The sequence below is a fragment of the Artibeus jamaicensis genome, unplaced genomic scaffold, assembly GCF_021234435.1.
Source record: "Artibeus jamaicensis isolate MK-2021 breed Jamaican fruit bat unplaced genomic scaffold, CSHL_Jam_final contig_1832, whole genome shotgun sequence".
Classification (NCBI taxonomy): domain Eukaryota; kingdom Metazoa; phylum Chordata; class Mammalia; order Chiroptera; family Phyllostomidae; genus Artibeus; species Artibeus jamaicensis.
In genome coordinates, this window is record NW_026521362.1 from 1,255,703 (window position 1) to 1,270,420 (window position 14,718).

Sequence of the window (14,718 nt, forward strand, 5' to 3'; positions counted from 1 at the left end):
TTGCAAATACTGATGTTAGTATCTATTTCCTGTAGATTATCATAAATTGCATACATTTTGAAAACTGAGAGCAATCTATTTTGACAATTTTGCTGACAAATTTTAAAGGGCTATAAAATTTGATGAGCTAGATCAATGAACAATGTTTTGAGCTGCTATGTCTTTTTCCAGCCACTGAACAAGCGTTTCATTGTTATGGGAGCTGTGGCTTTGGGTATTCTGTTCAATTTCAAAGAAACTTCAGAAGCTCACGCATGCCTTTGAGCATGCAAAAACCAGGGGGCAGTGCATCTAAACCACAAGTGGAGAGTATGCTCCATATACGTGTGTAAATTAAAACCTATAAAATAACATGGACATTGTAAAATTTATGTTAAAACTGATAACAGCTTTACTGATTTACTGACAATGAAAATATATCGCATTTTTTCTGGCAGAGCATTTATCAACACGGGGCAACCCTGCACTAACTTGACATGTAAGATGATCAAAATGGATTATGTAATCTTTCCCATTCATTTCTATTGATTTTAGTTATGATAAAATTCATCAGTGTGCCTGGGAACCCTCAGGCTGAAAGGCTCTAGGAGACAAAAAAAGAAGGGGGGGGGAGGATTCAGCCGAGTTATAATAGGATGAATATAATTTTAGAACAGGATTGCACAAATACAGAAGTCATGCCCTAAAGGCTCCAGCAACAAATTAATACAAATAATCTTGGCAGTCTAATAAAATTACATCTGTGTTGGCAGTGATTTACTTTTGAGATCAAATTACAAAACTTCAAGCTAAAAGAATTAACATTTAAGTGCTATTAAAAACAGTTTGTGAAAATATTTTCGAAGTTTTTTTAAAACTTCAACAGTAATCAAAGTTATTTCTCTGACTGCAAGTAACATCAAAATGCCAACAAATGGACCATTTTAATCACTTTTATTGATTCATGCTTTCAGTTCTTATTCAGTTAAAAACAAGGCACATTAAATACATCCTCTTATTGCTCTATAAATGCATGCAGCTCATTCCGTATATCAAAAGTAATAAATAATGGCGATAAAACACCAAGACAGTTATAAAAATGACAACCCAGCCTCAAACATAGCATTTAACAGTCCAATCTAGAACAATAACCCAACACAATACATAAAAGTGGCACATATGAAAACATGCGCTGTGTACAGCCACCTCAGTACTGGGCTTATACTTGATATTCTTTAAAAACACAGTAGGGCTTTTTTACTCCCTAAAAAGGGGTAACATAATGCAAAACAGTGCAAGTTACAGCATTATTGATGTCAATATTACTACATTCATATGCCAAAAATCTTTACAAATACATTAAAAAAGGAAATAAGATCAATGATCATTCCTACAGTATGTTTAGTGAAAGTCAGAATAAAATTTTTATTGTACAAAAGAGTAAGCTACATAATTTGAAATAGACAAAACGAAGCTAGAAATTAAAACAAAATGGGGAGCATGCATTTAATAGTAGAGACCGTAAAGTTTCAGTCAGTATAAATTGATTGAAAGCACGAACATTGCAAATAGCATGATGGATATGAGGCGGGCAACCTTGGCTTAACAAATAATCCAGCATTTTCACTACTGTTATGACTGAGGTAGGGGCTGTTTAAAGGAGCACCCAGCTCTCCACCACGGATGGGGGTTCCTTCACCTGAATCCCCTTAAAGGCTCTTTAAAGAATCACTTGATGATAAAAGACCATGTACACCCCACACCCTGTCCCCTCCCCAACAGAATCACCTACATTCCAATTATGTGAAGAGGAAAACAAATTATTTTGCACTTGGAGTAGGTTTTTAAGGGGCTTATCCCCCTATTTCTTTTCTCCTTTTCTGAAATCGGGTTAAAAAAACCTATACAGGTTTAATTCAGAACTAACACAAAATGTAGGGGTGCTTTATTCACAGTAAAGACTTGGAACCAGTTCATTTCCAAGACGAGTCTCTGGGACTGATGAAGGAGCGTATGTTTTAGAATTAGCAGATTTTAAGCAAAAGCAAATATGCTCAAAAGAAGAAAAGTGTGCTCTTCTTTGTCCTTAAAGGAACTTCACTCATAGCAAAGCGTGCATAAACAAGGCCTGTGTTACAAATGCAGCTCTGCCCGGGCCAGTCAGGTTTTAAGCAGGATCCCTACCGTAATGGATTCAGGGAGGATACGAGTCATCCTTATCATGCTCTAACTAGAAAAAGAGAGAGGGGAGAGAGAGAGAAAGAGAGAACAAATGTACAATACTGTGGAACATCATCTGTAATGTTTTAAAGGGCAGCTCTTCTACTCATTAAGTGTCACTGGATTCTAAACAATGAAACTTACTGTCGGGATAAAAAAGCACTAAACTACAAGGCTGCATGCTTCCATCATTTAAAAAAATAAAATAGAAGCCAGTGTAAAAAGTTCTCACCCTGAATGCAAAACTTCACAGTGGTACCCGGGAGCATCACTTGCTGTGTTTTAGATTTTCCTTTCAAAGAGGCAAATCTAAAACATCCTCTTTAAATCAAAAGGAGTTAGGATGCTATCTTACTTATGTTTTGAGGTGGGGGTGGGTGCTCAAGGGAATGAATTTCCAGTGTTTATATTATGACATACAGACTCATACCCCACTAAAATGAGGCATAAAGATATTCTACAACATTGACATAAACAGAAATAATGGCACAAAAGTGTTGTATGTACCTGTTAAAAAAAAACCAAACAAACCCAAGACTCTGCCCACGCAGTGAAAACCTGTCGTTAGATACAGGGTTAGATTTCCTATTGCCTACACAACCTGATCTTGAGACACGAAGTAGGTAGTTCGCAAGAGGAGGGCACAATGATCAGCTGAAATGCCACCAAAATATTGCCAAAGCATACCAGAATGACCCTTTAAATTCAACACATTATTTGTTCAATGCAGTACAAGTTGATTTTTGTTTTGTGTGTGTGTGTGTTGGGGGAGAATGTGTGTGTTGTGTACGTTTTATTTTTATTTTTTCTTTTTAGTTGACTGAAAACTCTTCCACTGAGTAAAGAATGAGAGGGGCTTTAAAGTAACCAAAAGGATGTGGAGTATCCTGCCTTTTTACAAATAATTGTAAATAAAGTTACCTAAGGGCTAGTTCTCTCCTCATTAGTATCTGTTTACAAATACTCCCTCCAAACATATGCAATAAACTGAGCAAAACAGGTCATGTTTGACAGTATCACATGCCATAAGATTTAGGATTAAAAATTGTGCTGTTATATGTAGATATATAAACATAGGTTTTTAATTCTTAAATTTGTTATTACTGTAAAGATTTCAGAAATTCAGTCTCATCCCATTACATCCCCTTTATCACTGAAATGCTGATTTTAAAGTAAAAAACAAAAGCAAGGATCTTCATGGCAACTGTAATAGTGAAAAAAGAACCAGCAGTGACTGAGGGAAAAAAACGAATTGCTGAGATGAAACTATCACTGTAACTCCCAGCAAATGTCAATGCTATCCTTATCTTATACCTGCGATTCTGCAAGCTTTCAGACTTTCTCCTTCAGACTTGTTCCTGTAAGCAGATCAAAATTTTTCTGTCCCTCTCTAGTTTTGCCAGTCATGCTCTGGATATAAAATTGTGCAATTGTTGGATGGGGAGGCAAACAAGCTGAAGGAAGAAGGAGGGGCTGAGAGGTAGGTCTCCAGAAACTATTATTTTAATAGTTCACTCCCAACTCAATTTCTTTCGAGACAAATAATATTTACAAGTTTCATACCCAGAGCTTTGTGTATCTCACAAAATTTTTCCAGCATGTTTTTTTTTTATTTCAGCCAAAATATTCTGCCTCTAGAATTCAATTAGAATAAACAAATACACAAAAAGGGAGTCTGTCAAGTCTAACGGGTCACAGAATAGATACAAAACATTAAGTCAGGGGGCATCAAAAATGAGAAAAAAGATACACTTTTTAGAAGCTAGAGTGAATGGCAAATACAAATAAAGGGGTATCCATCAACATCCTAAAGCTTTGGAATGTTTCCCAGTGTTGAAAAAACAGCAGCTATCCATATCCACTATTTTGGAGCGCTGTATTTTGTAACTGTTGTTACAGGATGATTTGTTGTTCCTGTTTGTTGGCTGAGGATTTACTGGCTCACACTCACAATCCTCCACAACTTCGGTCCACCGGAATGGGAACTCTCCGGTCCAGGTTCTCTTCTGCTGTTTTCATTAGTATCGCCAGCCGGCTTCCAGACACTCTTCCTTTCTGAATAGCACTCATCAGCTTAAGAGAAAACACACGATAGACTCAGAAGGCAGGCTGGCTTACTCCCTTTTTCATGGCATTTCAGTGGTTACCTTTCTGCAGGCAGAGGTCATTAAGTGTTCCACCAAATGCCATAGCAGGTCCTACAGCTCAAATAAGAGTATAATTTTTTAATGTTTCAAAAATGGGGGGAGGGTAGGTAGTTCACCAATACTGTAAAAACCACACTTACCTGGCAAAGTCAGTCTGTCTTTAAATGCAAATCAAATGTATTCGTTTTTTGCCCCTTAATGCACTTAGGACACGTATTTTTTTTGAGCAACTCAAATATTGGATCTTCAGTTCCATTTAAAAATCTTAAAAAAGAATCTCAGGGATTGAACAAAGACAAACCATGATCTATATTTAACTACTCTTTTTTTTTTACTGTTACTGTACTTGACAACTTCAAGTCCTCTAAATCCAAATTCCTTAAAGACTTGGTAAAGTAATTTACATTTAAGTCCTTGAAAATGGACCCAGAGATCTACCTTAAGAATTAAAAGTACTCCACAGCCCAGATTTTAGCTAATTCATTTTTATCCAATGGATAAAATCAGAATTAGTCTTGAAATTACATGCAGTCAGCGGGCAAAGGCCTTTAATCTGGAAGGCACTTTGCAATTATGAGCTTGGGTTTTTTTTTTCCCTTTTCAAGTTTACGTGTTTTTAACTGTTTGCTTTTCTTCATATCACTTCCCCAATCTTTTCAGTTATTCACTTAAAAAACTGATTTAGCCATTCACTGGTGTGGGGGGATTATATATACATACACATACATGTGCACACACATACATACATACACACACTCAAAATATTTTCTAGGGCTAGTTTTTAGCTCACAGAGATACGTTCATTTAAATGGCTCTGAATAAGAAGAATCTGAGGCATCTGCCAAAGTGCTGGATCAGAATTTCATGACCTTATTAAAAGCTGTTTCACAAGCTACTGCTTATTAGAGATTGACTCCTACATGCAGAAGTGGCATTAGAGCACAAACCTAAAAATACGGCCATATAACCACGTAATACCTACAGTGAACCTTCCATGAGGATTACTGAGAAACCAAATCTACACTAAAAATGCTGTTTAATGAGGTAAACGTGGGCTCTTAACCTTAAGGAAAAAAATACTGTATTTAATAAAAAATCCTGAAAACATACTTTACATATGATGACTGATATCTAAAGACAGAACAATTTGTTTATTGTTTGTTTCTCTGACCCCATAAAAACCTTCAAAGTTTAGCAGAGCCACCAAAACTGATAAAGCTGGAGTTTTTTCTTTATCCATAAACATTACATGTATCTTGAAACCATAGTACAAGAAAAAAGTAACATTTGGGTGTGAATATATTTCCTGAGAAATACAGTCAGCATTTTTTAAGTTGAAAATTACACTGTATATTCGTACTTAGTAGAGGCAAAAATGGTCTCTTTCATTAAGAACTGGACAAAAAAATAAGAAATACTCAAATTCTTAAAAACTGTGCAAGAAAACATGCAGGTGATTTAGATTACTTTCTATGTGTTTAACTCTATTGTATTCAAGAACATTACTTAAAACGCAAACCACATAGGATATCCACATAATTAGATTCTTATTGTTTTTAAAATCCTAGGTCTTCCAACCCTAAATACTGTTGTTTATGTATAGTACACATGAAATAAAACAAACTATTTCTTTAAAGTTTTCTAAAATCCTGGCACAAGCAATAAAATATGCTCCAAAAAAAAAAAAAACACTAGCCAAAAATGTATTAAATGGTTTCTAACTGTCAAGTATAAATCTTAAACTCGATTTAAAATGTGCACTTAGTTAAACAGTAAGCTAAAGAACTAAACATTCTTTTTTGTAATGCTGGACACAACCTGTGAAAATTTTCTGCATTTAGATTCAACAATGCTCTTATCTGCAGCTCATCTCCAGAGAGATAATTACCATTTCCTTTGCCTTGATCTTGTTTGTTTAACTTGACACAGTGAAGAAAGGGCTGACATTGACCAAAATCCCCAGCATTAATTTATTTCATGTTCAGCATTCATCATTGCCACGGCAAGCAAGATCTGGCCTTCATTTGAAATACCTGCCCAAGAAGCACTACAGAAAAACTGTGGCCGCTCGGAAGCCAATGCATTCTTCCTGTGGTCGGAGTCCTACAGACGGACAGCCATGAATGATGCACAGGGTCACTGCACTTGTCTTCTCTAAGGAATGACGTGCGGCATCCAGTTTGAAGTTAAGGTAACAAAATGTGTTTCTTTCATCGTTATGATTAAACAACTGAGCTTTGGGTAAGTGAAAATAGAAATGCTTGGATTATATGGTCTTGACCCCAGAAAGCATATTTCCTTTCTTTTGTTTTTCACATTCTTTATAATGTAAGAATATAATAATTACATTGCAGGTCTCAAGTAAATATGACTTGTAAATGAATGCAAGTACGATTTTTAAAACGTTTTACTTTAAAAACTTATTTTCCACATTAGACACGAGTTCCTTCTTGAAGTAGGTATGGTCCAGGAGCGGTACTCCATGGCATACTTCTTTAAAAAGCACACTTCTTATGCACCCCTTCGAGCCATAATTAACTTGAACTTACTCTAAATGGTTCATCACGACAGAATGTGTCTTACAAGCAGAGAGGAAAAGAACATGCACCACACGGAGAGTCTCATCCTTGAGGGGATACATTTCAACCTTTGCTGGCGTCCAGCTCTCTTTTTCCTTCAGAATGAAGGGACTGTGTGGACTTAAAACTCTGTTGCTGAACACGCACTGACAACCAAAAGATAAAAAGCAAATACACTTGTTTCCTTTCAGTACAACTCACCTGCAAAAATTCATTGAGTTCAACTTGTCCATTTTTGTTTAAATCTACTTCATTCAGAATCTCATGTAGTGTATTTTCATCCATTTGGACATTGATACTCTAAAAAGCACAAAATAACAAGGTTTAACTAAAAATCATGCAAATCCTTTTAATAATATTACCAACTTTTCAAAAATTAAAAGAGAAATATTACCTTTAGAAAGAACTAGATAAGAAAACATTAATATAATCGTTACATTCTTTTGCTATCCAAGACCACTGAACAAAAAAAAATTTACCTCTAACACACGCTGAACATCAACAATGGTAATAAAGCCCTTTTGGTCTGCATCAAACTTATGAAATCGTTTCTTGTACCTGGAATACAACATCAAATAATAGAAAAATGTGCTTATGTAGGTGAAGAAAAAAAAGAGAGACAGAGAAACTTATTAGAAGTACCTGTCGATGTCTGAGGCCAGTAGGCTAATTTCAGAGCGATCTGTCAACTGTTCTGATCGAGATTTATAGCCCATTTCATAATATAGAAACGTCCTGGCTGTTTCAAGTTCTTCCTAAAACACAGACACACAAAAAGGTGAAAGATTCATGGGAAAAAATCGATTTTTTTCTTTTGGTTTTCTGAAGAGGCTAGCTCATCCTCACTTATCTGACCAGCACACATTTTTATTTTTTCCAGGTTTATTGAAGTATTATTCATAAACAATAAGCCCCACCTACTTTCAGTATGTAGTTTGATGCACACTCTACCGTGATCGAAACGTCAAACCTTCGATCACCCTAAAATGCTTTCTTTGCTTGTTTGCAGCTCATCTGTTCCCCTGGCCTCTAGTTCCAGGCAAACACTGATCTGGTTTTTTGTTCCCGGGTTTTGCCTCTTCTAGGTTTTGAATTCCATACAAAAGGGTTTACATAGCAAGTGGTTTTTAGTGTTTGACTGGTTCTGCAGCAGAATGATTCTAAGATTCATTCCTGTTGTTGCATGTTTTACTACTTCGTTTCTTTTTACTGCTGAATATTCTTCCACGGTATTGACTATCAAAATCTATAGGACCAAATCCATGTGGGTTTGGAGACAAAAAAGCAATTAAATGTAAAGAAGATATTTAAAACTTGAACAACTAATAAAACATGGCGTGCAGAACATCAAGACAGATATCACCGTAGCTATCCTGAAATTCTGTCACTAGGATTCCAATAGTTGGGTTGAAGTCACAGAACAATGAGAAGAAACAAGGTATCCTGACTAGTTCCTCTTCCTGTTTTCAACGTCCCAGTCAGAACTGACACTATTGCTGAGGACAATGTCACTCACAGTTTTCATCATGTCTGTCTCCCATCTAAGAACTTTCCAAATAACTCTACTGTACTACATATTGTTCATAAACATCTCTTTCCTCTCTTATACCTACACTGGTATATAAACAGCGAGAGAGGGGTATAAATCAGAGAGATCTGAAGATCATCTGGGGTGCAGAAATGCAGCCCTCATATAATATGAGTGAAAAATAAGCTCTTGCCACGGTAAGCTAGTAAGATTTTGAAGTTGTTTTTTATACAGCATAACTTAGAGAAAGCTCGCTAGTAAACAAGTCTAAATTCCCCAGACTTTTAATCAAAGGATCTTATGTAGGTGACAAGTATCTTTCCTCCTTCTTTTTGGGAAGACAAATGAATTTTCTGAGATTATGACCTCTCATCTTTCCTTTCTTTTAGGAGAAATATATAATATTTACATGTTTTAATATAAATATATAAATAACATAAGTATATATTATAGTAAAATAGCAAAATAACTATAATATACATAAAATTAGGAATGCTAAAATATTCTCAGCTTATATAATATATACTATATATATGATATATATCATACATATACAACCACAACAAATAAGGTATATATAATATTTCTAAAGTCACAAAGGGCATTCTTCACTGACAGTATACTCTTCATAGAAGAAAATCCACCATTAATAAAAAACAATATTTTTCCAGTGTATCTATTTTAACCAGTTATGTTCTACCAAACTGACTCCAGATTCATTTCCCTAGAAATAGCATTTCTGATGCTTCCCTCCAAGAACAAGCTCTTCTTTGACTCATGTCACTTCATCACTTATGTAATTTATCCATACTCCATCAAGCAAGGAATCATGGAATTTCCAAGTTGGAAGGGATATTCCCCTAGAATTCACCCCACGTACCTCCCTGACCCCACATTTTCTTTACAACATTCCCAAAATGGAAGATGAGGTCTCTATTGAAAGAACTCTTACAATAGGACAATAACTCAATGCCACTGAAAGTAGCTCTGGATTGTTGAGATTAAACCCATCTCTTTGCACCTCCTTCAATTTGTTTGGGATTTCCAGGTACCTGGAAAGGAGTAACTCTCAGCTTCACCAATCCAGAGATATGATTTCTATTAATGTAGCTTAAGACTGCAATTGCATTTGGGGGCAGCCATGACCCCACTGTTAACTGCTATGCATTCACAGATAACAGAAACCATATTTCATCTTCACATGTGCTACTGTTAAGTAAGCCTTGTCAAATCTATCAGGAATGGATGAAGTCGTTTTTCTACCTATTGCAATGTTTGCCATTTATCTCTATTAAATTATATATAATGAAATTTCACCCCCTGCTTCCATTTGTCATCAAACATTCACTCTCCACCCAGTTTCTTATTATTAATATGCCACAGATGCATGCCATCAACACTGTAATAAGCACTCGAAGCAAGGTAGACTAAGTCAAACCAAGGGCAGAGTCCTCAGGACCTGCTTGCTACCAGAGACTTCTTCTGAGACAGTGATCTTTTGATTAATTACAAACCCACCAATTTAAAAAGACATTACATGGGGCTCCATAAAATGCTTTAAGAAATTCAAATCCATATGTCTATCATGATTTCCCTGATCTAAACACCTTACTAATCTTTATAAAAAGATGAGATATTCAAAATGATTTTTCCTAAGCAATTCCTTACCAGCATTCAGTGATCACTATACTTCTTGTGAAACGCTAATAAACTTACAACGCCACATTCTAGAAACTTTCCAATAACGATGTTAAAACCACTGGGTTTATAAGTTACAAACTGTATTTTTCTCTTCTCCCTTTTTGGAATTTGGTACTGCATTTGCCTGTCGTCTATCTTCTGGATCTGTTCCTATCTGCCACAATATTTAAAGCTCGACAGTGGTTAAATAAATTCCATCTGCAAATTCTCCGAGTGCCCTAAAGCACAATTTTTCTGGGTTGGCATACAAATGCATGTAGAGCAACCTCCTATTTGAACATCTATTTCCTCTTACCAATATTTATTTTGCTCTTTTTCACACTGAAAATCATTATCCTTGACCAAAAGGAAAAAAAGAAAAACAATTTGGTATTAAACTCTAAGGTAAAAAGTTCTCCCTTTTCTCCAGCATTCAAGAACATGGTGCTGGTCTCTTCAAGCAATAATCCAGATAAGGCCTCGCTTGTATTCTTTTCTATTTTTAAAAGTTATTTGTTGTGCCCTCAGCATTGTTTCCAATATCCACTGTTTCCTGGCAGTTTTCATATACATCCACGTTATTCCTGGATACTTTTTCATTGTTGAGCACTTGTCTGCCATCTGTTTTAAATTTGCTATTTATCAACTTGTTTTTTTTTTCAGTCACTCCCTTTCTTTACTTGCTTCTTCCTCACTGAAATCACTTTTGAAAGAATTTCTTTTTGTGATACTCTCTCAATCTATTTAAACGGCCTTCTCTTTAAAGTCTCTCAATGAAATGTATGCTTTGCCTGAAAGTTATAAGATCTCCTTACCAAATACTATGGCAGGATTTCCAAAAATATACTTTCTAGGCAGTACTAGTCTCCTTGTCCCCCCAGACCTTCCAAAAAAGTGAGAGTTGAGTCTGTTTCTGAGTGAGTTCCTTGTTGGAGGCCAACAATGCCCAGAAGCATTTTGAAGGCACCAAATAGCCCACATTAAAGAAACTGATTTCCTTTGTTTAATTCACAATTTTCTAAACTCTTTTGAACGTGCAGTCATCTTTTGACTTATATTATTTACACCCTGGGGGACACAATTTGGTGGTGTCCCAACTTTTAAATATCTCCAGCAACTCCCTTCTCAATCCCCTGCCTCCCCTGGACAATGCCCTTCCTCCCGAATTCATTCTCCCAAGTTGGCCGAGTTTGGTTTTGAATGGCAGTTCTCTAAATCTTTTTCTAAATTTGGAAAATACAAATACATTTCTGAGGCATCTATGTGTTATAACTACTCAATTCGATTTTAAGATCCTTGAAACTATAAGCTATTTATTATTCTCCTAAAATATCTGGTATCGTGCTCAGTAGACAAGTCACTCATTAAATATTGACTGGTGAAAACAACCACCATTCATCTACAGAGAGTTATTTATCACCTTGTTCCTCTTTCACTTTTGCAGGTTAAATAATCCCAACGCTTTTAACCTTTTCTCAGAAGTCCAGCTTTCTAACCTTTAATTCTTTTTTTCCCTTCTCCTTTGTTCTCTCCAGACTGTCCACAGACCTCATTAACACTCCAATGTCTCGGATACTGAGTAATAACTTTAGGTCTTTTATTTCTGTTACTTTGTTGAGGGGGATGGGAGAATATTCCTGAGTACATAAATCTGCTCATAAAATCTGAACTGAAGTTAAATCTAGTTTCCTCGGGAGGGCCGAACACCAGTTTACAGAATTTTCTTCCTCCTCTCTACCTCCTACAGCTTGAGTTCCTGGCACAAAATATCTTCCTGCATATTCAAATCATTCCAACCATAATTTCTACAGGAACACATTTATCCTCAGTCCTTCTATCTGGTGAAAATGATTGCCTCTAAATGCAGCTTCAGTTGATCAAACCAAAACTCAAAACAGGAAGAGTAAAAAAACAGTCTCGCTAATGCAGAGTAAGTTCCCTTCTGGAGACTGACAATGCACATAAACATTTTTTAAGGGACCAAATTATCTACATTAAAGAAAATGGTTTCACTTGTTTAACTCACCATTTTCCAAACTCTAGGTCAACAGGGCAGGGTGGGGAGAGTGTGCATTCTAGGGTCAGAAAACCTGGTTTCACTTCCAGTGGCACAACTTACGAGTTGTATGAACTCTGATGGGGATTTACTCCCTGAGCCAATGTCCTCAACTATAAATGGGAGCAAAGGGTTATGCCTGACAGAGTGATGGTCAAGGTTAAGGAGCTCTTTCAACTGGAAAATTGACAGTATGCATGACAGCATACTGACACCGACAGTATACTACATTTATTGCAATGAAATGATAATTTCTCAAATGTGGGACCATTTCACCCCTGAAGACCCTGACTCTGATAGTCTAAGAAAAACCCTCAAAATCTTCCCTTTTCCCTTACATTTCTTAACCATCTTTGGGAATCTACGCCGGAATGAGAACAATTTAAGGGCAGAACCCATGCCCAATCCTTCCTTACACACATGACACAGATGCTCGATAATGTTCATTCACTCATTCAATACATATTTATCTAGGGCCCACGATGTATGCCGGGCACTGAGTGCACAGAAACAAACAGATCATGTCTTCTCCTCCACGGAGCTTATTTCCTGGAGGACAGGCAGGCAACACATAAGTAAATACATGGTATGTCAAATCGGAATAGATGCTAAAGAGAAAAAGAAAGAAAGGGATAAAAAATGTCACTCAGAAGATGGAAGGGGCTCCTGTATTTAGCCCCATTAAGGATGGTCTCCCTGGAGTAGAGGCCGGCAGGAAGTGAGGGAGGGGCCGTGAGTGTATCTCGGGAAGAAGATCCCAGCAGAGGCAGCAGCAGGATGTGAATAAAATAAAGGCGACTTGACCTGTGGGTTGGAGGGGAGTGAACGACTGGGAAGAAGGACCAGGGATCAGAAAGGTGGTGGCCAGGTCACAAAGGCCTTGGAAACCATTATAATGACTCTGAATTTACTGTGAATAAAAGGCAGCTGTTTTGGCAAAAGAACTGTTAATTAACAGCCTTCATTTTAATAATCCTATCAGTAATATTTGATACAGCAGATTACTTTCCTCTTCTGGTCCCAACTCTCTCTTGATCCTTCTCACACCTTTTCCAACCTCACCAGCTAGAACTTTCCCTGTTTCCTGGATTCTTCTAAGCTCTGGAGAGCCCAGGGCTCAGTCTTTGGACTGTTTGCTATCTAACCACATGAACTCCCTGGATCTTATCCAGTCTGATGGTTTAAATACTACTCAAACTTCCAGGTCTGGTTCTGACGCTCCTCTGGACTTCAGACCGACATATCCAATGATCTGGCTTGTTTTAATAACAGGATCACTGAAGCCATTCGAGCAAGGGCTCTGGTTTAGGGGAGGGAAGCTATTACGATAATCCATCTGAGAGATGCTAAATCAGGGTGAGAGCAGTTAAATGTGTTAAGAAAGGGTTGAATTCCAGCCATGGTTTGAAGGTAAATATGATAAGGTTTCCTAATGGATTTAGATCAGGTTATGATACAAAGATTTAGCCCTAATCAATCAAATACAAAATAGCTACTTATGACATGGTGAGGTTGGTTAGCAGTAGTAGTTTGGGAAAGGTAGGAGGGGAGAACCGAGAGAGATAGTGCTATGGACTAAATTGGATGCTGAGCTTTAACCCCCAATGTGATGGTATTCAGAGACAGAGCTTTTGGGAGATAACTAGGTTTAGAGGAGTCTTACAGGTAGGATCCAGCAAGAAGGCAGGTATCTGAAAGTCAGGAAGAGGGTTTGTACCAGAACCCAACCATGGCAGACCCCTGACCTCAGACTGCTAGCTTCCAGACTTGAGAGCAATGAATGCCTCCCGTTGAAGCCACCCAGTCTGTACTATTCTGAGATAGCAGCCTGAGTAGAAAGGTAGGTGGTGTTCCAGAAAACAGCTCAAGGAGGAGGGAGGAATTAAGTGCAACAACGCTGCTAGTTGAGTAGAAGGAGGATGGAGAGTTGACAAGTATATTGAGCCACATGGAGGTTACTGGTGAATGTGACCAGAACTACTACAAGTGGCAGCAAAAGTGCCTACAGGGAATGGGTTCAAGAAAGACTAGGCAGGAAAGAGCTGAACCAGTGAGCACAGAAAGTATTTTTTGAATGGATACATAAAAATGACTCTGCATATTAAAATAGTTTGGTTTTTAAAAAAATGAAGATATTCTGTTTATTACAATAAGCCCAGGGCTGTGTATGTGGGCATCACTGGCTTTCTTTTTTTAATTTGGATATAAATATAAAATTTCAAATGGCACAAGTCAACATGCTTTTGGTGGTCAAGCAGTAAAACCAAAGCCAACTGCTTTCCTACTGAAGGCAAATATTCAGGAGAGTGAATTTCACTGTAGATTATATTCTATGAGTGTTTTCAATGAATACCAGAAAAAGGTTTACCCACAATCATTATCTTTTTCAGAAACTATGACCATAAATTTGAGAACATTTTTCTATAAGGGATTTTCCAGAAGCAACCACAACAAATTTTTGGTACAAGAATATCTTTCCAGTTTCCTAAGACCTGGCACTATGAAATACACACACACACACACACACAC

The 14,718-nt window shown here is 37.0% G+C and overlaps 1 protein-coding gene across 3 annotated transcripts in view; it reads right to left on the minus strand.

Annotated features, from left to right (window-relative positions):
* Positions 1 to 918: 918 nt before the first annotated feature.
* The window catches only part of GPD2 (glycerol-3-phosphate dehydrogenase 2), a 136,736-nt gene continuing 122,936 nt past the window's right edge, over positions 919 to 14,718 (minus strand). For all 3 annotated transcript variants that reach the window (XM_053671632.1, XM_053671628.1, XM_037138338.2), the window contains exons 14-17: positions 7,568 to 7,680; positions 7,405 to 7,483; positions 7,127 to 7,225; positions 919 to 4,272 (exon numbers count right to left, since the gene is read on the minus strand). In XM_053671632.1, the coding sequence (XP_053527607.1) occupies positions 4,147 to 4,272; positions 7,127 to 7,225; positions 7,405 to 7,483; positions 7,568 to 7,680 (417 nt within the window). In that variant the 3' untranslated portion in view covers positions 919 to 4,146. The remainder of the gene's footprint in view (positions 4,273 to 7,126; positions 7,226 to 7,404; positions 7,484 to 7,567; positions 7,681 to 14,718) is intronic.